Here is a 26502-nt window from a genome sequence, read left to right on the forward strand (position 1 = left end):
CACACTTTTCTAAGGAACCTGAATCCTAGACCTTTTTTTAAAGTTTATTCTTTTGCACAGTTTTAAAGATCTCTCCTCCATTTATTATGTATAACAGGGATTACTTTTTGATTTAGTTTAAATTGGCCTTTTCTCCACACCATTCTACAGCTTCAAGCTATTTCCCTTTGAAATGTTTTCAGTGGTCATCGCCCTGGTATTTAGAAATCACCATGACTAACTTCTCATAGCTTCTTAAATATATGCAAAAAAAAAAAAAAAGGACTTTGATTTATGTTACTAAATGCAGTCACATCACAGACTGTTTCCTGAAGCCAACCTTTAAAAACAATAATAAATATTTTATACCATATGATGAAAATATCATGGACTCCCCATCTCCAAGAAAACAGTCACACACACGGAAACTCCTTGCTCGCTAGTCTGTGGAAAGAAACTGTAATGCAGAACTTGTGTATAGACACACATGTGTATAGAAGCTGGTCTGCATAAGCACAACGCAATGGCTGCTATTAGATAAACAGAAAATGTTGCACATTAGGACTCAAAATGTGCTCAGAATTCAGGCTACCACTGATCTGAGGCCACCAACACTTTAGAGGTGTTACTTTTTCTGGTTTTCATTGCAAGTATAATTTAAAAGGATAATTCTGCATTTCAGATAAAACAAGGTGTAATGTTTGCACCAGCACAGTCTGGCCATGAAAGGAAGGAAAAAGAACGACAATCAAAATTTTGCTTTTTCTCCATAATCCTGACATACAATACTGCTTAAACATTTCTCCTTAAACCTTCACAATCAAGATTAGTGGCCCATTGAAAGTAACAAAGAATGGTTCAAAACACACTAAACAATGGAGAGTGACTGGTACTGAGACAATGTCATACTGCTATTCTACAATGATGGGCTGATTTTTAGACAGCCCAAAAATCCATGCTCCCAGTCCAACAGCAGCTGGAAGTTGCAACAGTGACCTTTAAATTTCAGGACAATAAAGTCCAGCTACAGCTTGCATTAGAACAGCAAGAGAGCACATATGGAAGGGATGATCTGTGCCTGAAGGCTACACAGATTCAAGACTCCCACTTTTTTTTTTTTGTTTAAACTTTCACACGGATGGTTTTGAGGAAGTTGCTTAAGCTCAGTTTTTGTCAGAGCCTGTGCACCTCACTGCCTTCACTAAACTACTGATGCATGTACACATGGTATTAAAGCGTGGGCATGGCCAGATGCCCCCCTTCCCACTAGCACTACAGAAGTGAAGTCTGCAAAAGAAATTGCTTCCTAGAAGCCATTAATTTAGGGCATTCAGCTTAGAAGAAACTGCCTACACTGAAGCATCCAAAAAAGGTACATTTAAAAACTGGTAATCTTTTTCAAAAGTCTCAGTCCAGAGCCTATAGGTATTTCCTTGTGCACTTCTGAACTTCTAGGCTCTACTCCTTGCCTACAGTTCTTAGAAAATGGTAACTTAAGAAAATATCTTAAAGAGGTGTGAAAAAAAATTTAAGGGATTACGAAAGAGCAACATTCAACCTAAGATGTCCCCATGTGCTCCACTTTTACTGAATTAAAAAAAAAAGGCAAAAAATTAGACCAAGAAGAGTACCACAGTTAAGAGCTTTTAACCCGATGGTAAAATCTAACCACAATTCATAGCCCTATTATTAGCTGGTATCTATCAGGGAGGAATATGTTCAACAGACGTACTCCAATCATGTAGTAAAGATACAGTAGCACCACTGTGAGCAGCTTTGACAGAATTACACCTCTCTTTTTGCAGATGGTGACACTTTTAACCAATTCTCTCTCCTATCGTCCCACCATGAGGGAGCAGCAGAGCCAGGTTCCTTGACTGCCAGACCTGCATCTCAACAACTTCCCTGAGCAAATGTCATGCAAGCCCCCTGAGAAACACATACCGATATCTTAATTTCCTACCACTACCTCAGCGTGGAAAGCAGAAGCAGCTGTGCTCCACCACTGGCACCAGACTCGTTTCTCCCACCCCTTCCTTTCACCCTCGTGCCTTAACTGCTGCTCACCCTGCCCTTTGCACAGAGCATCCTCTCACACTTCTTGCTCATGTTCTTCCTCAAATCCACCTTCACAGGCTACTTTTGCCAAATCTTTAATGATCTTGTTAATAGAATTACATATCTATTTATCTATCTGCGTATATACAAGGGTAACACTCAAGCCATGCTTGTCCTCAGATGAGGGACCCCTTTGACCTTATTACTATAATCTTTGTTCCATTCCTTCTGCTATTACTCTGTTTCATTAATCTTCTTGGTTTACTTGAGCCTGTTCTGATATAAAATCCACTCTGCAAGGCCCCATGTGAGTTACTTCACCGCGGCCGTAAGCTCTGTGCTAGAAGGCAGCTGCACGGGTCATGGCAGAACCCCACTGGTTTCAGCAATGCTCTGTTGCAAACACAATTACTCAATTATAAAGGAAATGGTGAATGCTATTATAGGACCCACGTTTGATCTGCTTTTCTGAAGCACCTCACGCACCTCTTGGTGCTGCAATAACCACCAAGTTTAATCACAGTTTGTAAAGTGCTTGCTGGTTATCGGATAGAAGTACAATTTAGAAGGGGCTCACAGTAGAGTAGTTAAGTGCAAAAATGATTTTAAAATATGTTTTTAAGGTTGACAATGTTTCTTTAATCCCTTAAAAGCAGTTTAGTTTGCTGTCTGGCTTGAATATAATTGATCAGGAACTGTTTCTCCAAGTTTCACATCAGATAAGCAGTTAGGTAATTATGGAAACAGAATGGAACTTTAATTATGAGAAAAACCATAGATTGTTCTATTGTGATCTTCCACAGCATTGCTGTTTCTTCGAAGTGAACATATTGTGCAAGCTGGGAAGAAACCATTGATTAAAATAATCAAAAGCCCTACTAGCAACTTACACGTTTTTGCTTTGTAAAAAACAAAACATTGTATCTGACTGGTTGAGAGATTTGAATTACCTCTTCCAAAGCCCACTTTAATTTTTTTGTCGCAGATTAATTTAATTAAATTGAATGTTACAGGGTGGTTTTTTTCATTATACATAAACTCTGTAAAAGCTTGGTGTACTCTGGGAAATCTAGAAGATTAGAAAATTTTACGAATAGCTTTTTATCTTGATTTCCTCCCAGTCATTTTCAGCTGAAGCAACCTGTTTGCTTAACACACAGTTTCCAAGCATGCCAGCAATCAAATACGTTAAAAGTGAAACATCAGTAGTTGCACTTACAGGTGCCTGATAAGCAGAGCAACTTTTCAGTTCCTGTTCTGAAAAGCTGGAATATCATTAAACACATGGTCAGAGAGGTCAGAGTCATAGAGAGGAGTCCATAACTGGAGTTATCTACCACGTCAGGCTACTAATTAAATAGTCACCACCTTTTCCCCATACACCCATGTTTTGTCAGCAGAATGGGTGCTCTGCAGTTGATGCCAGCCCCGGACAGCCACACATGTACTAATATTTCAGGGTCCAGCAGAGGCAGCACCACTTCTGCAGATGCTCAAGCACAAATGAGACTGGGGGGTTCATGTACAAGTGCACGTGTGCATGCTGGCTCCTTCCCTTTCTTTCTCTGGCTAATCAAGAAGCAACTCTGTACCCCGGGCGCTGGGAAGAAGGAATGCTCACAGACTGCACGCTGCGCTCCATCGAGAGCCTGCTGGTTACAAACAGCGATGAAAACACAGCCTCTTCAGAAGTCTCTCAACTGTGGCTAAGAGTCCAGCACACACCCATGGGGTGCTCTGAGCCTCTGTATCAGCAGCTGCTCTTTCATTTTCCCTCTTCCCAAGCTCATTTTCTTTCTCTTGTTCACAGAGATTACTCATAATCAAAACAGGGAGGAAAAAGCCCCACAGAACGCTAGGGGGACAAAATTATACAAAGGATAAAGGAGTCGAGCAGCACTGAGACCATACCCATTTGTAAAAGAGATTATAGTTGCAAAAGTGCTTCTTATCAATAGGGAAAATAAAGGCACAAAAGGTCCCTAGATGAGTAAACGTAATGAAACCTGCCAAGATGAGTGATAAAAATCATAAAAAGAAAAATTATACAGGCCTCCAGGAAACTGCCAGAATTCATCATAAAACACTTTTTCCTGCTACCTGAAATCTGCATTTTTTTTTCATTCAAACAAAAAGCTTGCCTAAGTATGTTGCAACACTGGTATTTCACCTTCTATCTGCCATTATGGTATCTCCTCTCTGTTCTATCAAAGGACTGAATATACCAAACAGCATCCAGGACTTTTTAAGAATTTATACCATAAAGGAAAAATTAAGTGCAGCGTCACGCTCCATGTTAGGTCATCTCCAGCAGCCACAGCAGCTGAAAGGAAGCCATCCTGCACCATCGCTGGTAACATCTGCACGGCCACAAAGAGGCAATTGCTGCATCAAGATCCGAGCTCATACCAAATGAAGATGCTGCTTTTTCACGCTAAGGCGACAACTCTTCTGAGGTGTTAAATGTATCAACAAATGAATTGCTGCTCAAAGGGACCAACAGAACATGAAGAACTCAGGGCAAAAGAAGGATTCCGTAGACAAGTGTAGACTTAATTTCTAATATGTCCTCACTCTAATATGTGCAAAAGCACGTAAGTCTGAAAAGGCTCTGCTCCTATTAAATAATTGTGTTTCTCCTCTCAGAGTGAACATTTCATCTCTTATATACATACAAAGAAACCCCCACCTGTTTTCTTTTTCAGAGGATGGAACAGGCAGCTTAGATGGCAATTTTAATTGAATGTGTTCAGGCTGTTGCACAAGAATAGTGTGTGTAGACCTGTGGCTAAGAAGAAAAGGCTTTCGCCTACCACCTACACCTTTACTTCATTACAAATATCCCTGCTGGTTCACACAACTCAGCTCCAAGTTTGACACTTGCAACATGTCTAGAGGCAGGAATTGAAGCAGAAACATATAAGTTCTAGCAGAATTCAGTATGTTAATCGCTATTTCTCATTCACATTCCATACAGGGCCGATATAGCTGCTGAAATGCTTGAACGGCATACCGTTATTTTTTTTGTGTGTGCATATGTGCATTTCTAAATACACATGTATAATTTTACCCATATAAAAGCACACACAATGGCTAGAAATGAAATCGCTGATTGTCAAACATGCTAGACGTGCTTCTCCCTGTACAAAAAAAAAAATGGAGAAGCACAGTTATGTTTGTGCTAAAATGACTAGTGTTTGCAACCTCTATGCCAAAACAGAGAATTCACAGTCTTCATACAATAACTTGAGTCTCATACAACAGTACACTTAGAGAACTCAAATGACATGGTAAGATGACTACCCTAGTAGTATAAGCCAGAAAAATGGTGCAATAACTGGCATGAGTCCATTCACATGGGAACGTGTAAGCATGTGTGGTCTAACAAAGCTACTAAGCTAAGTCCTCTGTATTTTAATGCAAAGGATTCTTAACATGTTTTAATATGTTAAAATACAAAATGGAAAGGGTGAGCTGAAATCTGTCACATCAAATATAGCAACTGAATACAGTGTCCCTAGAAAGGAAGCTAGAAACCATTGCAAAAGCAAAGCCCTGATAAAGGCTCTCAGCAGCTATGGAAGCTCATTGCTTCCCGCAAATGCACAGGATGAAGATCCACACCACCCTCCCACGTGCAGACAGCGCTGTCAGTGACCATGCTTCACCCCAGAGCACAATCTGACTGAAAGCATTTCACAGAATTAAAAATCTGCAGTGCAAGGTTTAAATTACATAAATTATCTACCAAAGCATGCAGAGACTGCATATTAAACCAATCTTAATCATGATCCTAATCCTCAAGAAAGCAAGATGGAGTATCACAAGACCCTTATTAAAACTGCAAATGATTTCAGTGGGAGTTTGTCCTGAATGAAAACATGATCCTACAACCGTGGAAATAAAGAAAGAGAGGAAAAATACCTATCAAGGAAAAGGTGGTGAAACTAGGAGTCACAGCTTCAACATAAAATTCATTATGATACCAAAACACAGAAGCTATTTAAACATGAAAAATGTTAAAATGTCATTTGATAGTCACTTATTTTCCTCACACCATAATTCATCCATTTAAGAAAATAAGGTTTGCTTTCTGTGCTCTTGCAGTGCAATACTGCTTCATTCAGTTCGCAAAACGCTTCAATTTTCAAATTATGTTTTGCTTTTGATTCCCAGAAATTATTTTCTTTTCACATCAGCCATAGTAAGTAAACCAACCGTGATCCCTCCTGCAATAAACAAGCAAAAATATCAATATAAAAATCAGGTAGTCTGAATTTCAGAAAGTAAGCAGCAAGAGAACAGAAAAAAATGAAAGCACTAGGCAATGAAAGCTGCTTGAGATTTCTGAAAACCTCTTAAGTTTTTACTAGTTCAATATTTATGGCCTGTTAAATAATTACACATACAAGAGCTTCACATGCTCAACTTTCATTTTCCTGCTATTCTCTCCTATTGAAATAACTGCAAGATTAATTACAGCCATAAAAAGGCAGCATCAAACCCTTTTATGACCATTCCTGTTTATGAACTGCATGAACGCATTAGACCAACAGGAAAAAATATTTAAATACCAGCATTTAAATCTTTGTAGCAGTCAACTAGCAAAAGCTCAAAGTAGATCTGAGACACTGCAAGTGTCAAAGCTTGCAATGCTACATGAAAAAGTTACTTTCTTGCAAGGTAACATTGCTTAAGAAAAGAATAATAAAAATCAGAAAAGACCTGGTAAGTATTTTCTATTGTTTTTTCTATTGGACTCAGCCCTCTGAAAAGGTCACTTCTGAGATACAAACTCTAACCACCTTCCCTTAAAGGAAGAAACACATTTAGTTTTGAACAGGTATTACTTAAAACTTTTTAGCACTGGTAGAATTAGAGGACAATCATTACATACCCTAAATTCATTTACATCTCTAGGTAAGTAAAATGCTGAGACCACCACAGCCATGTAATCATCAAAAAGGAGATGTAATTCACTGCCCATGAGCCACAGATAAAGTTATCCCACTACTAGGGACAGACAGCTAGGCTTTGAATTTGCTGAATTTCCTTTGATGTAAAAAGGATAATTTCACGCTTCAAAAAAAGGAACAGGATGCACGAAAAACTGCATTTGGTTCCTTACCTTGTCAAAGACTTCTTATGTTAGTCCCTACAGTTTTGTGTCCTTTGGGATATTGAGGTCAAGTTGGGGTATCTCAATAAGGACACACCTGGAGGCATTCAAAGCGGTTACAGTGGTTAAGGAACCAGAGGCACTTGGGAAGCAAGTATACACTGGCTGAGACAGGATGAATAAATCAGGGGTAAAGGTACATTTGTGAGAAGCTGAAGAGTTATATACGCTTGGGATAAAAAGGCCTTCTAAAAATATGCACTGGACTATAAGCCACGATCCATAGGGAACTAGTCTGCTAACAGGCCTCAACAAGTCTTGTCGTCCATCTCCAGTGTACTGTTAAACACTTCCATGGAAAGGAGTTTTCAAGAGTCTGGAACCTTCTGCTAAGTAGACCTGGAAGCTAAGTAGCATATTAAAGACAAAAAAATGAGTTAATTTTTAAGTTATATTTTGGATGTGGTAAAGCTTTGACAGAGGTGAGCGAACAATGCAAAAACCGTAACCTGGTTGTAGAATTGTGCCATTTCCAATTATCCGAAAAAATAATCTGAAATGAGAGACTACATACAAGGAGAGGCTGAGGTAACAGCATTTGTTCAGCCATCAGAAGAGAAGGCCAAAGGAAGATTTTATTGCTGCCTTCAACTACAAAATGGGAGGGATTACAGAAGATGGAGCCAGACTGTTCTTGGAAGTGCACAGTGACAGGATGGGAGGTGACAGACACGTGCTGCAACAAAGGAAAAGTCTGGCCAGATACAGGGATTTGTTTCATTAATGAGGGTGGTCAAACATAAGGACAGGATCCACTTTGAGCAGGGGATTGGACTAGATGACCCCCAGAGGTCCCTTCTATCTTAAATTATTCCATGATTTCATGGAAAGATGATCATGGGGTGTTTTCATTTTATTCTGTCTCAATAAATTTGATCACAGTGACAAATCAAAGCTTTCAACATCAGCCCCACAAACCAGTCTGGGCATCTGGAAAATAAGACTGCCTCTTTTGTGCCTTGTCACTGGGAGGATCCTGTAGCTCTAGAAGTGTTTCCACATCCCATACCTTGTCCTGTATTTGTTTTACAGATGTGGTCCTCAGCTGCCGTAATTCAGCACTGCTCCCAACGGCCCACCAGAGACAGTGAAGGGGAGACAATTGCAGGGGGACAGTGACAAGACTATTGAAGCTGCGGTATTTTATGCTGGCAATAGCCAGTTAGTGCAGTGGGATTGTTACAATGCACATCTGACATTACCATCACCTTACTCCATTCCCTGCATGATCTGTAACAAATTAATCCAACAGAATGGTCTTTAATTTACATGTTCCACTGCATTTACAATCCTCCACCATCTTATCACATATATACAAACAGATCTGCTCTTAATAATGGGGGGAAAAAAACCAAGAAAAAACAGAATCCTTTCTGTTACTGCCCCAGGTCCTAAAACCTGATATCTGGCTATGCCTGCCTGATTTGGCCTACTTTTTTCTTTTGCTGCTTGAAGTTCAATGGCCTCATGTATGCGATGCCCTGAATGAGACAGTCCACCCTTCTCCAGCATAAATTCTCCAAGGGCAAGGAACAGTTTATTAAGTCACTTTCCACAAAAGCACAGTAATGTCACCAAACTCACTCAGTCATGCAAGAGATCTATATTAAAGAAGAATAATAGAGACATAATATCCTTTGGGGTGAACAGAGACCTAGGAGAGGACTGTGCATTTGGGGGCAAGCAATACCGTCAACACTACCAACAATTACAGAATTTTGCATTTGGGCAACTTAATAGAAAATGAGGACAGAACTGATCACCACTGAGAGAGATCAGCATACACAGCAGCAGCACACAAAGTGCCTAGGACCATGGAAAATACCCATTAAAAATATAACTGTCAAGTTTGGATACATCTCCCTGAACAACTCATGACATGTACTTCAAAATAAAAAGGACTGCATGAACTGGTACCGTATTTCAAACCAACATTCAGGGTTTGATTTTATATTCCATTTCCATTTTAAAAAAATCTATTTCCAGGGCTGCTACTTATTAAACCTGCCCTCTTAAATCATTGCCCTATTAAATGCAATATGAATTCAGGTTTCCTCTTCTCTTTTTCTTCCTCATAACACCTTACTATACCTTTCTGTATAATAATTTCTGCTCTTAACTAGGAGAATGTCACATATCTGATAAAGGAATGTGGTGAGTTCATGCTGCCTGCATTCCTCGATCTCATTATATATACAATGTCCTAAGGCAAGAGTTTGCCAGCTTAGATTTTCACTTGCTCTATCCCTTTAATTTGTGTTTCCATCAGTGCTGTTACTGTTTGTTAGCATTTGTTTTTATTTTTCTCTAGAGATTTTTTGTTTAAGTCACTGGTTAAATAATCAAAATACTTCAGAGGGAAATTTAAAATTTCCTTCTTGTAAAGAAGCAGAGTGATTCAGTACCTGAGCTGGAACAGCATTAGGTGGATAACACTCATTTTGCTGGAGGTCTCAGTTAGCTCAGTAAGAAAAATTACTTCCCTTCCCCCTCTCAGCTTCAAGAAACTGGATAGGAAAATAGTGAGGAGTCTTTTTATATGCATAAGCAAAGCCTGTATATATCAGCAGTGGCTGCACCACAGCTCCAGGGTGATCATCAAGCCACATTGGGTTGCTTTTAGTGAAAGCAATGAAAAATACGTCCAGGGCTCTGGCCATGGTCGGGTCTCCAATGGGAGAGTACGTGTGGGCTACCAAAGATCTCCCGCAGTTAGTAGAGGCATGCTGCTGTATAACCTTGCTGCAAACAATTATAAGATCCTCAGCACTCGAGCCTACTCTGAGGTCAAAAGTATTTTCTGTATCTCAAAACAGCTGCTGGTGAGGCACGTGGGAGTTGCAGGCGTTGGGCTGACAGAGACACTAGCTCTACTCCCACTACTTCCAGATATTCTGCTATCCTTTTTAATGATTTGTGGAGAGCTCCTTGCATACTAACAAGCTGGCACGATGAAGACGAAATCCATTATCATTTCAGAGCACCTTCCAGCAATGGTAGTTTTGCACCCGCCCTAGGCTCTCCCTCACGGCAGGCAGGGAGAAGCAGCAATGGCTGATGTCAAACAGGAGGACAAGTCTGCTTCTCCCCTGGCTATTTTCTTGGCATGTATCCTGCAAGGCCAAAGTGGCTCATTTGCTTTATGTACAAGCAGCCAACCTTTCCTGAACAGAGGCCTAGTTCAGGCAATTGCTGAATCTAAAAAAAAGGCTTTGTCAAGAAAGACAAGGCTGGAGGTTGGCATGCCCAGGTACTAACTCTTCCCCTTCCCCACCAGGAATACTGCTGCAGCACAGCTAAATGGTATTTCTTTGTTCCCTCTCACCCACCAGCCCATTTCTTTTCATTTATTAAGTATGTTTCTCAAAATAACTTTCTTCTCTTCAATATTAAATTCCTCCTCCCTCTCCTCCCTCCCCCAGCCTCAGTCAACACAACTTCTTAAACTGTGAATTTGGTCCCTTCTGCCCCTTGTGGATAGCACTAATTTCTGAGTTCAACATGGTTTTGCTTCTCTTGATTTAGGGGTTCATTCTGTTTCTGCACAGAAACAAAAAATATAATAAAACATGCCTCCCCCCAAAACTGACAGTATTTCTGATGATGACTTCAGAGAGAACAGATCCAGCCCACAAGATGCCCCTGAATAGATCAGCTCACAGAAAAGGGGGACACATTTCTTTGAAACCTTAACAGAAATTAAACGAGACAAAATAAATTCAGCAGCCAGATAACAGCACTGAAAAACTGACAGATGGCAGAACACTGAGGTTTAGTGGCGACACTCACATGTTACATGAATAATTCACTTGGACAAACCTATGGATGTGAGAGCATGTCTAGGTTAAGGATCTGGCTCAAAGGAAAACGAAGAAAAACAAGCAGTTTCTTATTCATAATGACCTATTTCAAACAAAAAGCCTGGATAACCATCTTCTCCAAAATCAGCCCATGCTAGAAATTAATCAACCTTTAACTAGCACCAAAACCCACAAGAGGGAGAAGTCCTATAGATCTCATCAGCTGAGAATTCAATGGGACTCAAAAGATACCCTTAGAGCTACCACTTCCAGCCACATTTCAGTGGCTTGAAGAAAACGCAGTTTAAAAAAATAATTGCATGAATAGCAAGAAAAGGCCCCAGATATCACAGGTCCAACAGAAATCAGGCCAGCTGCGACGCCATCTTACCTATCTGACAGGAGACAGGTCATGCTGTCCTGAACACCTGGGGATGGGTAACATCCCTAGAGAGGATATTGTTAGCTACAAAGCTGAGCAACTTCAGTGATCTGGGAAACAGAAAAAGCAAAGTACTGTTTTGGTTTTGCAGCAGGGTTACCTTAAAAAAAAAAAAAAAAAAAAAAAAAGACCACAAACTGTTACCTTTAACTGAGCATTAGCGATGGGGACACGACATCCCTAACTACCAATAAGAGAGCACAAGATGTATTTAAAAACACACCATAAAAGCATTCAGAAAATAAAAAGCCATTTAGCAGGTGGCTAGATGCTGAGAGGAACTGCCTTGTTTTCATCACATTCTAAGCTGGAAATACTCCTAAAATGCAACAGTCAGCGTTATCAATGCTCTTAACCTCCCAGGCTTGAATGGACTATGGACAATGTCCCAATGTTGCATTAATTGAGGAATAACCCTAGATGCTGGCAGAGATGCCAGCAATTATGTGGCCTGTCTGAAAGCAATTGATTTTATAAAGCAGTTTGATCTTGCCAGAGGTGAGAAATCTCCATTTCCCAACCTGCCCCTTCCCGAGGGAAAATCCGCAGTGCAGGCTCCTCCAAAGCACCGTGCTGAATTTCTAAACAGGAAAATGAGACAGTCATAGGGGCCTGCAGTCATTCCTCAGCCACAGGGAGAAAGTTCAGCCTTGTTTTCATCAGGGAGAAGGAAAATGGGACTGGAGGGAAAGACCATACAGGAATGTCCAACTATACATTTTGCCTCTCACTACATTTTCTGTCTGTCATTACAGCCTCTTCTTTGCCCTTAAATAATATTTACATTCACAAAGAGCTAGGCCTTTTCCATTAAGGGTACAATTAAAAGCACAGCCTAACACTCCAGTTTCTTGTTTAATAGTCCACCAGGCTTATAACTTACTGTTGTCTTGACCAGTGGTGGTAGGAAGACCTGCAAACATACATGAATTAACCCCACAACTGGCACTGTGCTTACACGTTACCAGGTTGATTCTGCTTCCTCACAGAGCAGATCTGATCAGCCTTTGAGATGATACATACTTTGACAAAGATACAAAACATCTGGAAATAACGTCCTTACCGTGCAAATTAAAGCCTATAGCTATTAACAGTCATAAGATTAAAACTACTTGATCTTCATCTGATTAAGTGTGAACTTCAGATCTGAATAATCCTATAAAACAAGTAAAGTACCAAAACTCTAGTTGCAGACATTTTTAAGATTCAAAGGCAAGCTTTTAACTGGTAAAGACAGAAACATTGGCTTCTCTTGCGAGCTAGCCACAAGTCAGGCTTCTATCAAGTATCCTGTGAACATCAAGACACAAGTTCATGCATCCATCGCACAAAAATTGACCTATTTTGGCTAAAACTCATAACAAAACCTAAATATCTTATGCTGAGGTAAAGCATGGTAAATCTGCTTGAGATAGCTATAAATAAAATATGGCATAGTTATACGCCATAGCCTTTGAGCTAGTTTCAAAGCCCTTCTATTTAAAAAACAAATTAAGAATTGGTCCATACAGGTACTGCTACTTTCACTAGGAATTCCCGATTCATCTGTTAGAATGGGAACAAACTTCTTCCTGTGTCAAGGTTACACTGGCCCACTCCCATTAGCAGCAGGGAAACGTTTCAAGGGCCATCTATTTTTCCGAACAGAAGAACCACCACAGAAATGCAGACTTCAGTCTCTTGGAATGTTTCAAGCAGGGGAGGGAAAAAAAAAAAAAAAAAAAAAGTCACACAAAACTGAACAAATTACTTTCTTCTCAGGACAGTAGTCCCATACCGTAACGATCAGAGGCTCAGGTCAAGTCTCCTTTATGATACTTAAGTTTTAAGGCTGATTTCCCCAGAGGACGAACGTAAGGGGGGGGGGGCAGGGGCTTGGGGGAACACGGCGTAGGGTGGTGGAAATAGAAGGTGAAATGGCTAAAAAAGGAATGGAATAGCTAGAAAAGGAATGGAAGATGATTAAGAGAAATTGTCAGGGATCTTAGCACAGCATGGTCCAGGCTATGGCCTCTGACAAAAGATTTACAGACAGAGACTGCAGAGAATGGAGCTGCTTAGTTATTCAGCCCCCCTCCAGGCAATCAGGTAGTGGAAGCAGCATTAATAAGATAGTTTCTGACTAAGGATGATGCAGGGTGAAAGACCAACACATACAATATATAAATATGTTAATGCAGTTACTAAAGTAATTTTTTTCTGTAGCCTCTATATGGCTGCAAAAATGATTCCATTCATTTTATGCAAGAGAAGCGCATTCATCTTTCTTAATTAGGGAGAAAGTACGACTGGTACTAGGCCTAAAAATAAAAGTATGGTTAATTTTGAAGTCCTCTATGTGCCCCATTCTGGTGAAATCCAATAAAATACTTCCTCCAACACTGCTTCTGACTCATGGGAATATATTTGTGAAGTACATGACTGGAAATTCAATAGACTGGCTTGTACTAGTTTCATGGTCTGTTCAAGAACAATTCTGCATACATAAGTAAGCACACAAATAGAAGTCTACACATTAGTTAGTGTTTTTGTTAAAATATCCCTGGGATTCATAGAACCATAGAATTCTATGATTCTAAATAGAATTCTACACATTAGTTAGTGTTTTCATTAAAATATCCCTGGGATTCCCTTCAACTCAACATCAGACAACCCTTCACAGTCCTAGGAAAATGGAGACAAATGGACCTCCTCAGATAGTCAAAAGAACAAGATAAAATGCACTATGAAAATCAAGCATGTCCTTTTACTGACTGAATCAATGGGTTTTTAAAAGGTGTTACATGCAGTTAATATCTGTCATACTTACTCTCAGCTTTAGTTATTTTACATTGCTCATCTTTTATCTGCTACCTTTGTCTTCATTTATTCTCAAAGGCAAAAAAATTAAAAAAAAAAAAAAATAATTGAGCAATACTCTAACATTGCAAAGTTCCTTTGTAATGACAGAAGTGCTGCCTGCAGTGATGAAAAAAATCCCAATATGCTACCATGCAAAACACTGCAAATCTGAGTTTCCAAAAGGGCTTATCCCAGGCGAGTGTGAATCTTCGTGCACTGCTGCTGATCATGAGCTCTACAACCAGATAAACTGTAACAAAGCTGGAGATGTTTTCAATTCTGTTACAGAAATACACAGTAGATAGTGCTGCCGGTATCACAGTCTGGAAAACTGGTACATTTGAAAGTTTGGAAACCATCTGATTTGAATGACCTGACTCTTTTGTGTCTTTAATTTCTCGTTCTAACAGAAGCAAAAGTTGACACATCATCCTGCAAGTGTTGGGAACAACACCTCCAATTTCTCTACACTTTCACAAGACAACATGTCTGAGAAACACCACTTTTCTGTGCTACTCACTGCATGCTGCTTCTGATTCATCTGACCCATCAGGACATTCTTCTTCACCATCACATTTCCACCTGGCTGGGATGCAGTGGCCGTTGTCACAAGTGAAATCTGACTCAGCACAAGTTTTCTTTGCTGCAAGGGAAAAAAAAAAAAAAAAGTACTTAGCATGAATATAAGCAGTGCAGAAGACCTCCACTGCATCCAGTCGCACTGACATGATACTGATGGCCCTGTATTGAAAGGATTCACTTCACATTCAACATTGCTTCTTCATGACAGAGTCGAACAGGTATCAAAGATAGGTGTTTCTTCTTGCTAGAACTCTTATCCCTCCATTATTTAACATGGATTCACTCTTTTATGTCTTTTTCCAGACATTCAAAAACCAGGGATGTTCTTTTTCAAAATAGTTTTCTAAGGCTTTTACTACAAAAGGCTGCTGCCTACATAGAACTGAAAGCATGCTGCATAATTTACAAACAGGTAAGACAAACAAGTCTCACCTTTGGAGAATTATAATCTAAATAATAATGTTTTTATCTATGCAATCTATTCATGGCTTTTTAGTACATCTGTCACCATAGTAGATGAACATAAAGCACTCCTCGAAACAATAGAAATCATTTAATTAAATGTCAACCACTCTGCGCTCTTTGCTTTGCTTGCATTAATCTAGGGCTTGAAAAAGATGCAAGACATGAACTCAAGCAATTAATTGGTCTATTCCTTTGTGCCAGTGGCACAGCAGAACCAGTGCCCTGTAATACTAGTCAGCATGTTTCCACTGCAGCAGAAAAAAGTAATCTGTAGATATCTGGCCCCTTCAGTCTGTGTCCTCAGTGTCAGTGCGATCACCAGGCACTCACTGCTTTTGCAATGGTGACTTCAGTGGCTTTTCTGCTAGGAAGGGAACAGCCATGCTGTGAGAGTCACGAGCAATGGCTCAGGCTCAGTATTACCACCCTTGAAGTGCAAGACCCTATGGCTAACTGGTACCTACCTTTGTTAGTGATCAATTTACATAGGAATTGGTAGCAGGGAGAAGATTTGTTTCTTCCCTCCGCAAAGCTGCTCACAACCTAATAGGATCACAGGAAAATTCAGGTAGTAAAGGACTTCAGAAGGTCATCAAGTCCAACCTCCTGCTCAAGACAGGGTCAGCTCTGAGGTCAGACCAAGTTACTCTGGGTTTTATCCAGTCTGGTCTTAACACCCAAGATGGAGACAGCACAACCTCCCTGAGCAATCTGTTCCACTGCTTAGCTGCCCTCATGGCGAGGTTTGAGCTTGAAAGCTATTCCCCGATATAAGTCATGTGCACACATCATTGCTACATCAATATTTCTTCCAGCAAACATTCTGAAAGCATTAAACATAACAAATAAGCCTCCAGGGTTTGATCTTTTATTTTCCTTTCTTTTTTTCTTACATGAGCTGCTGTCACAGAGGGAGCCATGTTAAATATCAGTCACGTGCCCACACAAGAAAGAAGGAGCATTACTGTGTGAGGTACTGGAGAGGTCTACATGGCCGAAATCAAGTACTCATTTTCTAGTACACAAAACACGCAGCTTCCCTGAACAGGCATCCAGCAGGAAAACACTGCAAAGCATCACTAAGCAGCTGTACTCTCTCTCAGGATGTACTTTATAAAGAGAACATACATTTACTCCCCTTCTGTTGCTAAATGAGCCAGATTCTGGGGGCAGGGAGGAAGACAATTTTCTCTTCAGTCATTCAGAACCAGATATTATGAATTAATATAGGAAAAAACCCCAACCCCACAGAGACCACGAGTTTTTACAAGAGACCAGTCATACTAAGAATCCAATCTGATTGCAGGTATTGCACATCCATTATCAGAGAGAAAAGACTTTCTCCTTAACATCTCTGGTTAGAAAACCAAAACTTGTGAAACTGGCTATCATGCATCATTTCTGATGTATTTCATGCAAGTTTGATGGAATTAATCTGATGTATTTAATGATCAGAAACTCTGACCAAATACTGATGGGATATGCATTCATAACTGAAGTCGGAGCACTCACCTGCTCCCTGTGAAGCTGACTGGGTAAAATGTTAGTATCTGCTCTTAGGGGAAGGTTATGGCATATACAAATGAAACAATCATGTCTTCATCCAGAAAGCAGAGACTAGCATAATACTGGAGACATAAGAAACTTAATTTTAAAAATTTATTTAGTTTTATACTAGCTCTCTCAATGTCCTAATGTCTTGTTTTCCATAGGAAAACTATCCTTTGACTTATTCGCTAGAGTTCCAAACAGCAACACGACTGCTTTTCCACCTCAAAATAAACCTTCCCTTTTTCCATCAGTCTAGCACTCTGCTCACTGTTATTTCCGGGACATGTGGATGCAAGTGTGAGCGAGGAGGTCAGCAACAGAAAGGAGTGTAACAGGCATTCCCTTCAACATGGCCAACCTGCTCACAGCAGATGGTGGCACTGATTGCTTTGTTCCCCTGACACTGCTCTTCAGCAGCACAATTAATAGATTGCCAGGATTCACAAAAGGGGGGGGGGAAAGCATTACTGACAGTCCCAGAGCATCATTTGGAAGGTGTTAGTGTACTCCCCAAGCGCAGCTCCTCTTTGCAAAATGAAGTTGGGCACAACTGCTCATCAGCAGTGTCACCGAAAAGCATCATCCCTGTCCGCATGCCCACCCAAAGGTCCAAGAGTCCCATGCCAGATAAATCAGCAGGATACAAATGCATTTGGTCCTTTGCTTGAATCTAAGATGTCGAATCTCTTAAAGGAGCAAGATTAAGGGAAGGGGAGCTCAAACCTTTTTATGATTATTATATTTACTTCTACTGTTTTTTGGGTTTTTTTACTGTTTCTGCTTTTTATTATTTATACTTTAATACTATATTTTATTTGTTCTTATTTTTTTACTACTATTACTCTCCAACACATTGGGTCACAGCTCTGCAGACTGTCTTAATTCCAATAAAGTCTGCTTTGCGTTGCAAACAGCAACCCAGATTATTCAGACTGTGAGAATACTGAAGCACTGTCTCATTTCTCACCTCTCATACAAGACTGGAATCACTTTATTTCCAACCAGATTCACCTTCTGGCACTCAATCGTCATGTCTCTGGGATCACAACACAGGCAGGGAGCAGTTAATTGAAATATCAGCTCTCCAACTTTTTCCTTCCTTTTTCAAGTCCAATAACCTTTTCTACTAATCTCTCATGTTATACACCTTTCTTCTATCAATTCTCTATTAAAAATGCATTGAGGCTCACACCATAAATTGTCAGTGGTGCATTAAAATGTAAAATAAATACATACATCCCTTTTAGACAACAGGGAAGACACAGGTTCATTTTACGGTTTCACCTGGCTCAGAGATAGCCAAGCAAAATTAATTGCTCCCCTGAGATCCATTTCCTTTGCTGTAAGCAGCCCAGACAGCTCTGCTCACATGCCTCTTCCAAATGAACATAAACAAACAAGAGTAAGTAGTCACAGCATCCCTGTGCCTCTGCTCCTTGGGGGGCAAACCAACACCTGGAACAAGAAAAGAGAAGGCTACTGAAGCGTACATAGAGCCTTTCATCTTCTCCCCTGCTCAGATGCACAGAGTGACACCAAAGAGACTGCCTTTCTTTTGACTCTTTCTTGATTTGCCTTTGGTACCTGCTTTTCCTTTCTCACACCTGCAGCTGGACAGATATGTCAGAAACTCCAGGGTGGAAGTCGGCGCCTGTGCGACCATGGGACAAGAGACCTGGCTTAGGCAGCTTTCCAACGGAAGGCTTGGTCAAAGGAAGTAATTCCTGCTTCTCTTCTCCCAGGAAGGAAGGGAAGGGGGGAAAAAAGAAAGTTTCAACTTTATCCAGCCATGACAGAAAAATCCACTAACACACTGAATTTTAAACTAAACTGCATCAAACCAACATGGTCCCTCATTTTGCAAAATGTCCTTCTCCTTTCCATTACTTGCATCTCTTACCCTTACCTGCAAGTAAGGATTCAGGGTTCATCCCTGCAGCAAATTAAAAGCATAGAACCCAAGGGGCCTGGTTTAGAATATGAACATTTATAGAGGGAATTCATAAAAAAAAAAACCAATCACTGGGGATATGTATAATTAGACTGGATAAAATAAATACATACTGAAAGCAACAAATCTTGTACTGGCTAAGAGAAGGGACTAGATGATTTAAACGTGACTCCTAACTTTCCAAAATACCTTTCTCTGAAAGGTCAAATCCCTGACCCTAAAGCCAAATGGGTATCTGAACCTAACTGAAAGGTCCAGGATTTATTTTTTCTTCCTCTTTCTAATAAAACCCATCAGCCTCCCACTGCCCTCAGAAGCCCTCAGTCACTTCATTTAACCTCACTTAACTTTTGCCTCAGTTCTAGAGGCTTTATGGGGCAGGAACATCTTTACAGTTACTCTTTGTAAGACACCAGGGCCTCTGTAATTCAATTCCAATTCATGCCCCTTGTTTATTCCTATTTTGCACATCTGTAATATTAAGCAATACACCACTCTACAATAGTTTCATTTTTTGCTACTTCTAATTTTCCCAAACCGACACAGTTAAAAAGCAGAGTGAGCATATTTCCTCTCTTATCATGAAGAGTTCTGTGAGCAAAGCTGTAGCTGTTCAACAGCAGCAGCGATGTAAAAGCACATACAAGAGCACATTTTCCGATTGCAGCTTGCCTGTAAAGGACAGCTAAAACAAAGATTCCCCCCTGCCAAGAGAATGAACCCCGATGCCCCTATGTAGTAATAACAGACTCTAAACACAGGATTTTTAGATTAAGGGTTTTGTTCAAACTCTGGGTTGTGCATCCAGACAGAAAACCGGGCTGACGAGAGCATCCTTAAGCTTAAACCACAAAGACCCCACAGACTGTGCTCTCTCCCCGTTTTCCCCCCTCAGTAACTGTAGACCAATTCCCACCAATTCTGAAAGGGGGGAAAGATGTGAAAAATAAGTCTACAAGTTTCATAAAATTGGTAGCTGAATAGAGAACAATCAAAATTACAGCTCCGCAAAGGGAGCTGAGGGAGATGAGGGGAGAAAGTGGTCACTGGGCCGGTCTGCGGCACGTGTTGCCAGCCAGCTGGAGCTGCACAGCTTCTGCACCTCATTCCTAAGGTAGGTTTATTGCAGAGGGAAGGCGGCAATTAGGGATTAAAAACCAAATGACCAAAAAACCCAGACACCAAAACCATTGAAAACCAGTTTGATTTGTTCTGCTGCCCTCATTCCTTTACATAGATCCTGCTTCTACTTTAACTTCTGAATCAACACCAGACCTCCTGTCAAACTGTGTATCTGTTCTCATTTGCAGTTAGTATTCAGCCTTCCTGCAGAAGCTAGTTTCACTCAAGCCACTGTAAAAGTAAAATAAAATAAAATAAAATAAAGTAAAAGGCCATACAAAGAAAGTTTTGCTGTGATCCTTCTGCAGCAGTAAAATAGCACAACCCTGTAGGATGTAAGAATAGGAAGACGATGGTAGGCCAGAAAGAGAAATTGAAATTCATAAAACAGGGTTTCATTTCATGCTGCGAAACTTCAATGGCAACTTTGATCAGTGGCTTATCAGAGCCGCTGACAAGACTCCATATGAGAAGAAGAAAAGCAGCATCACACGAGTTCAGGAGCTTAACACAGACCATCGCCATCACTCAGCCCCGAGAGGTGCCAACAGCAGCTTGAAGGGTAACATGGGACACAAGTTAGCTCTTCCCAGAAGAAAATACATCATTGTTATGGCTCACCCTGCACTTCTTAAGGACCTCAATTAATCCAGTCTCACAGTGAGCAAAATACACCCCAGCTGCATCATTTGCTTGGCCCAGTAACATTTTCTGCTTACCAAGAAAAAGGTAGGGGCTGGACTCATTATTCAGCTCAAGAGAGATTCTGGGCTATACAAAACTTGACAGCAAACAGTCGCCTTCAGTTTATAACCTCAGTCAACTCCCGACCACAAACAGAGACACCATGGCATTGCAAAAGCCACTCCCAAACAAAAAGTCCCAGCAATACAAGAAAGCAAATTCTTTTTTTATTTTTTTAATTCAAAGTTGTGTTCACCACAAACCTGACATATACTCCCAAACCCAGAAAACTCTTGGAGCAGGAGACTGAGCCCTAACCACATACTTTGTCGGCGTCCCTGCCCTTCAAAAAAAAGTCTGTGATATTGATCCCAAATCCCTTGGCCAGGTTATACACCCAAAGGATGTCTTAGCCCTCTTAAGGAGATTTGAAAATCCTAATCTACATCTGACAATACTGCAGCCCGAGTACTCTCAATTCCTGCCGCTAATGTGGTAGTGATTTTGCAAAGGAGAAATTGTAACAGGGAGTGTAGGACTATCCACCCCGGTGTGGTTTCCTGGTCACAGCAGATGGGCAAACAGCACTCCGTCCCTGGCCGTGCCCAGCTGCCCTGGCTTTAGGCACCCAACCACTGCGTTTTGGGAGCCCGACCCCCAGGGCAGCACCTCTGCCAGGGCTACAGGGTTGGCTGCAGGTGACCCCCTCGCTGCCAAATCCTCCGTACGGGAAATCCCAGGAACGTGTTGTTTTGCAGCTACAAAATGGCAACAGATAAGATCCAAGAGTTGAAATGTCAGGATATCCTAATGGATGTGGACTGTCGAGTCCTTTCAATTTTCAGACAACTAAGGACACCTTGAAGTAATGAAAGGGAATATTTAGCCACTCTCTGAATCTGGCCGCTTTTTTCGACTCTGCCATCTCAGCCGGCAATTACATTTATAAAGCAAGATTTATCAGATCACCTCAAACAGCCCGTGCTTAGACACAGACCACAGTCCCTTTGATTCTCCACATGAAACACATTTAAAAAAAACTTCTCCCCAAGACCCCCTGAACCAGCCCCAGAAACAAGCCCCAATTGATAGAAGCCTAGTCAGAGCATTTGGGACTGCCTGAAGCTGCTATCACAGTAACCAAAACATGCAGCTGCTGAGTCTAAACTAGCCCCTCTGATCAATCAAATCAAATCAATTAAATTAAAAGGAGAAAAAGAGATGTCACCTGTGATTTTTCATTAGTATCAAAGGTATCCTTTGCACATTTCAAATGGTAATATGTGTAAGGCTCCTATTTAGAATTATTTAAATACATTTTCATGATTAATGCCAAGTTTAACATGAGGAAAATGGCAGCACCTAATTGCAAGCTAGGGAAAACACAATGCTGAAATAGTATGTTGTTCTCATGTATGAAATTAAAGCGATTTCAACTAACAAAGACATGCCTTCATTGCTAAATTTACTCATGTAATCAAGGCAAAACTGAACAAAATTTTTCCCCAACCTGTCCTCAGGTTGCTGCTGTCATTTCAGACTTCAAGAAGGGGCTGTACGCTCAAAAGTGGCTCTGGTTTTTGCCAAATATACAAGTTTGTTTAACAAATGCAGCGTTTGTCCCTACAAACCATACTTCACCAGCAGGAAAAGCAAGAATCCCAGAAGAGAATTCAAGGACAAAATGATCACCTGGACTGGTGTGTTCCTTCAAGGGCATTAGAGGTCTGTAAAACATACTACTTGGGTATTCAAGACAAGTTTTCCCTTGGAGTTCAAAGGCTTCAGCAGGGCTCTGGGGCTTTGTCTTGGGGAGCTTCGCAGCTGGGAACAGCCCAGGCAGAGAGCTCAAGTGCTGCCTCCCTTCAGAGGAAGGTGCTATACATTCCTTTGGGCAAAGCTCCTCCAACATCTACTCCCTCCACTTTTCCTTCAGCTTTCTCAGTTTTTGTTGTTGGTTTTGGGGTTTGGTTTTTTTTGTTTGGTTTTTTTGTTTGTTAAGACCCACTCGTGAAGCGTCAGTGATCTTTTAAGCTGTACAAAACCAGGTTTTGTGACAATTTTCTCACTACTATTCTGGAGGAACCCATATCACTTCAGTGTTCAAGTCTCTAGAGTTTAAAAAACAACCAAAAAACAACCCCACAAGAAAACCAACCAACTTCCCTCCCGTTCTACTCGTAATTAATTGGAAAATCATGTCCTTCTACAGAGGAAGGGGGAAGAAAGGACAGATTTTCCTACCAGCATCTTAAATACACCCCCAGCTTTTCTCAGAAATAGGCTGACAAGCCTGTCCAGCCTGCAGTCTCCTCTGGATGCTACCGATCAACCTCACTGCAACGTGGCAAGTTGGCAGCTCCGAAAAAGTACCTGACATTCAGTGTCAGAACATGCCCACTGACAAAATCTCACCGACATTCATCCTCATACAGCAGCAACAGTGACAAGGAGGCTGGCAAGTAGAGACAGGGTCAGGTTTCAGAAAATGTAATTTTTATTACAACAAAGATTATGCAAGGTAGCATTCTGCCAAAGGACTATTGGAAAGCTTGCTCCTCTCACTTAAGATATATGAGAACTTGAAGTGCGCAAGTCATGCATGTCCTCAGTTACAGGCAGATGGACACAGAAACATTAAATGACATGCCAAAAGTCATGCAGCAAATTTGTGGCATAGCCAAGGATCTGACCCACATCTTTCAGCCGCATCTGCTAGTGCAGTATCTTAAGCTCAAGACAAAATTTCCACTGTACAGAAAAGAGCAGCCATCACTCTGCCGTAGAAGTTGAACATGTTTCCAGAACTCCATATTGCTGCAGTCACGACCTCTTCAAAGGATTTGGTACGCTCTGAGTTTCCAGTTTGTTTCTAAATATTTCTTTGACTAATGCTCATCTGCACTGACTTTTGCTGACAGAATTGCCAGCTTTGTCTGTTCTGGGTTTTGTTTTGCTTTCTTTTAAAAAGCAGCAAGACATTGTTGCGAGACACAAGCTCTTGGGTGGCACCTACATGTATGTTATTTCACAATGAAGGATGTCTGCAAATTCCTCAAGAGGCACTTGACATCATTCTGCCTTTCTATTTCTGGGAATTAAACACTAGGGGCCATATTCTACCCTGATGAAACATCACCAAAGCCCATGAATAATTATTGGCCTCAGTGGTCTCTCTGCAAAATTGGACGCAGATGTTTTTATGACACCCTATGATGTCTGTTTTCAATATAGGTTTTATAACCCTCAGCCTAAGTCGGACTTATGTGCCTCAAGGAGACACCTATAAATACTGCTGTTCAACAGGATGGTCACAGAGATATGAAAACATTCCTGGACAGAAAGGTGAAAACAGTGTAAAACTCCCCAGACTCTGAAACTTGGGAGTGATCACAAGCATTGGACTCTCTTCAGCCAGGCTGACACTGTGCTGTAGTACCTGGAGCTTGAAAACTCTTGATATCCCCAAATTATTAATGGCTATCCATCTCCAGAGAGAGGTTAAAACAATCAGTCCCCTGAAGAAAAAACCCAGGCTTCCTGAGGACAAAACATATTGAACACCATTTCTGCCAGCAAATATATTACGGCAGAAAAGCAGAAGTTGTTAATTTAAGTTCATGGAGCAATTTTAGTTCCCACCTACAAATATGCCCATAGCTTGTCAGACAGGTACCAGGGAAACAGAACACCCATACTAAATTTGCTTTTAGTTATTCAAAAAAGGAAAGAAAGGAGGAAATTAAGACACGTGAACACAGATCTTTTCACTAAGTGATACTGAGAAGGGATACAAGGAAAAGGAGGGCCTCCCTATACAGTCACTACTTAAGATTTCCGCTCTATTTAATGTTTTTAAGTATTACTCCTTTTTCATAGGTGGTGGTAACAAAATCTCCAAGACCAGTGTAGAGGATGGCAAAGAACATCCCCAAAGCCTGAAGGGCTACTATTTCTTGCCTGGGTTATGCTGTTGCATCAAAACATTTTAACACTGGAGTTTATACAGGAGACCCCATTTGCAGAAGTTGCCCTTCACAGCCTGGACACAGCATTTAAGGTCTCATTGCCTGAATTTAATGTACATACTGTGAGGTTAAAGTACACCAAAGCAAAACATGGCACCTTCAACAGAACTTCATGGCAAGTTTGCTGAAACTGAAGTCTGCATGCAGGAGGTAAATCCAGGAGTCCCAAACTCTGTGCAGACCCAGTTACGATGAACCCCGTCATGCTATCATAGCTGTTGCTTGATCTACACTGGCCTGGCTTTGGGGTTAAATAAGTGTAAGGCATTTCTGGCAATCCTCAACCCCTGGCTGCATGTTCGCCACTTCGCTGCTAGAGTCTGCCCTTGCGCAGCTGTGTGCGTGTTTCGCAGCCCACGTCACTTGGCCAACATGGGCTGCGAGAACATAAAACACATCTGCCGGGGAGCTGCAGCAATTTCACCAGTCACCTTTGCCACTGAGAGCAGAGCAGTGTGATTACACACTGGGAGTCGCCAAAATTGCAGGCAAAGTCACTTCCTCTGCAACTCAGCCTTAAAACAGCCAGAAGAGAAATATATACCATTTAAGTCCTGTTTTGCAGAACTTGGCATGGGTCCAGGCTGCATACTGTTACTACAACTGTGTGGAAAAACAGTAACCTGATATTTACACCTGCAAGCTCTGTGTTTGTAAGCACGGTAAAACACTCGCATATGACATACCTATGAACAAGCATTATACGTTCACAAAAACGTGCTAGTTGCTAACAGCCCACGTATCTCTGACATGTAATACAAATTACCTAAATCTAATGACACACTGGAAACCCAGGACAAGTCAATGCAAAACTCACAATCCCTAACAAAACAAAGAAAAGAAAAAAAAGGAAAAAAAGCAAAGGCTTTTCAAGAGTCAGGATCAATGACCTAAATCTCATACTTGAAGACTCAATCTTCTTGGTGGCAAAAGGATGCCTTCTGTTGGTGGGAAATAGGGAGAGGGGACAAGAGAAGCGTAACAAGATTTGGGATGACTAAGAAGGTATTGCCAGTTCTGTGCACAAATCCACGTGGGTGGCCAGCAGGGAAAGGCGACGTGGGTCCGTGCTCCCAATTAGGGAATTATATGTGCAGTAACACACCTGAGCATTCCGTTTGGCAGCCAACAGCAGGGGAAACGAAGCTGTTACTTTGCTTGGTTCTGCTGCATTTATTTTTTATTAGTAGCAACATTGCATTTTATATCACATCTATACATGGTCCAGTTGCTTAATGTTGGATCCATGTTTGCTCTTTTTCTCCTGTTCCTACTTTAATCAATAAGTTGCAGGGTGAAAAATGCAAGAAATACTCTATACAGTTAAAAAAACCCAAATGCCATAGTTTACTTTTCTGGGAGGTTAAAATACTGCAATTAAAATACCCACTGCGCAGTCTTGGAAGAATGAAGAGTCAATAGCAATGAAAGGAGCAGGGATTTTTCTGAAGTCTTAATCCAGTGCTTTTTCCATTTGCTTTGTTTTTAGCCAAATTATGGCACTTTTTGGAGTAAAAATTTATTTCTAGGATTATTTAAAAAAAAGTTCCCCTTTCTGACCATGCATTCATTATCCTGAATTCTTTAATTGCTTCAGACACCAAAAAGTGAAATGGAAAACAGAAAGTAATAATTGGTATGCCACAGGAAAAAAAAAATATACACAGAAACCCCCTGTGCCATAATAAACACTTCTGAAGAGCATTCTTATGTCATACCAATATGCATGGTATAGAAACTTGCATTGTATTAACTGGGTAGCAACACATCAGGAATGTTCAAGATGGTTAAAAAAAAAAATTTAGATCCTGGTTCTTAAT

The 26502-nt window shown here is 40.8% G+C and overlaps 1 protein-coding gene across 2 annotated transcripts in view; it reads right to left on the bottom strand.

The window, feature by feature from the left end:
- Positions 1 to 26502, bottom strand: part of LRP8 (LDL receptor related protein 8) — a 198695-nt gene that overhangs the window by 64557 nt on the left and 107636 nt on the right. For both annotated transcript variants that reach the window (XM_030032452.2, XM_030032451.2), the window contains exon 3: positions 14820 to 14942. In XM_030032452.2, the coding sequence (XP_029888312.1) occupies positions 14820 to 14942 (123 nt within the window). The remainder of the gene's footprint in view (positions 1 to 14819; positions 14943 to 26502) is intronic.

The sequence above is a fragment of the Aquila chrysaetos genome, chromosome 12 (assembly GCF_900496995.4).
Source record: "Aquila chrysaetos chrysaetos chromosome 12, bAquChr1.4, whole genome shotgun sequence".
Classification (NCBI taxonomy): domain Eukaryota; kingdom Metazoa; phylum Chordata; class Aves; order Accipitriformes; family Accipitridae; genus Aquila; species Aquila chrysaetos.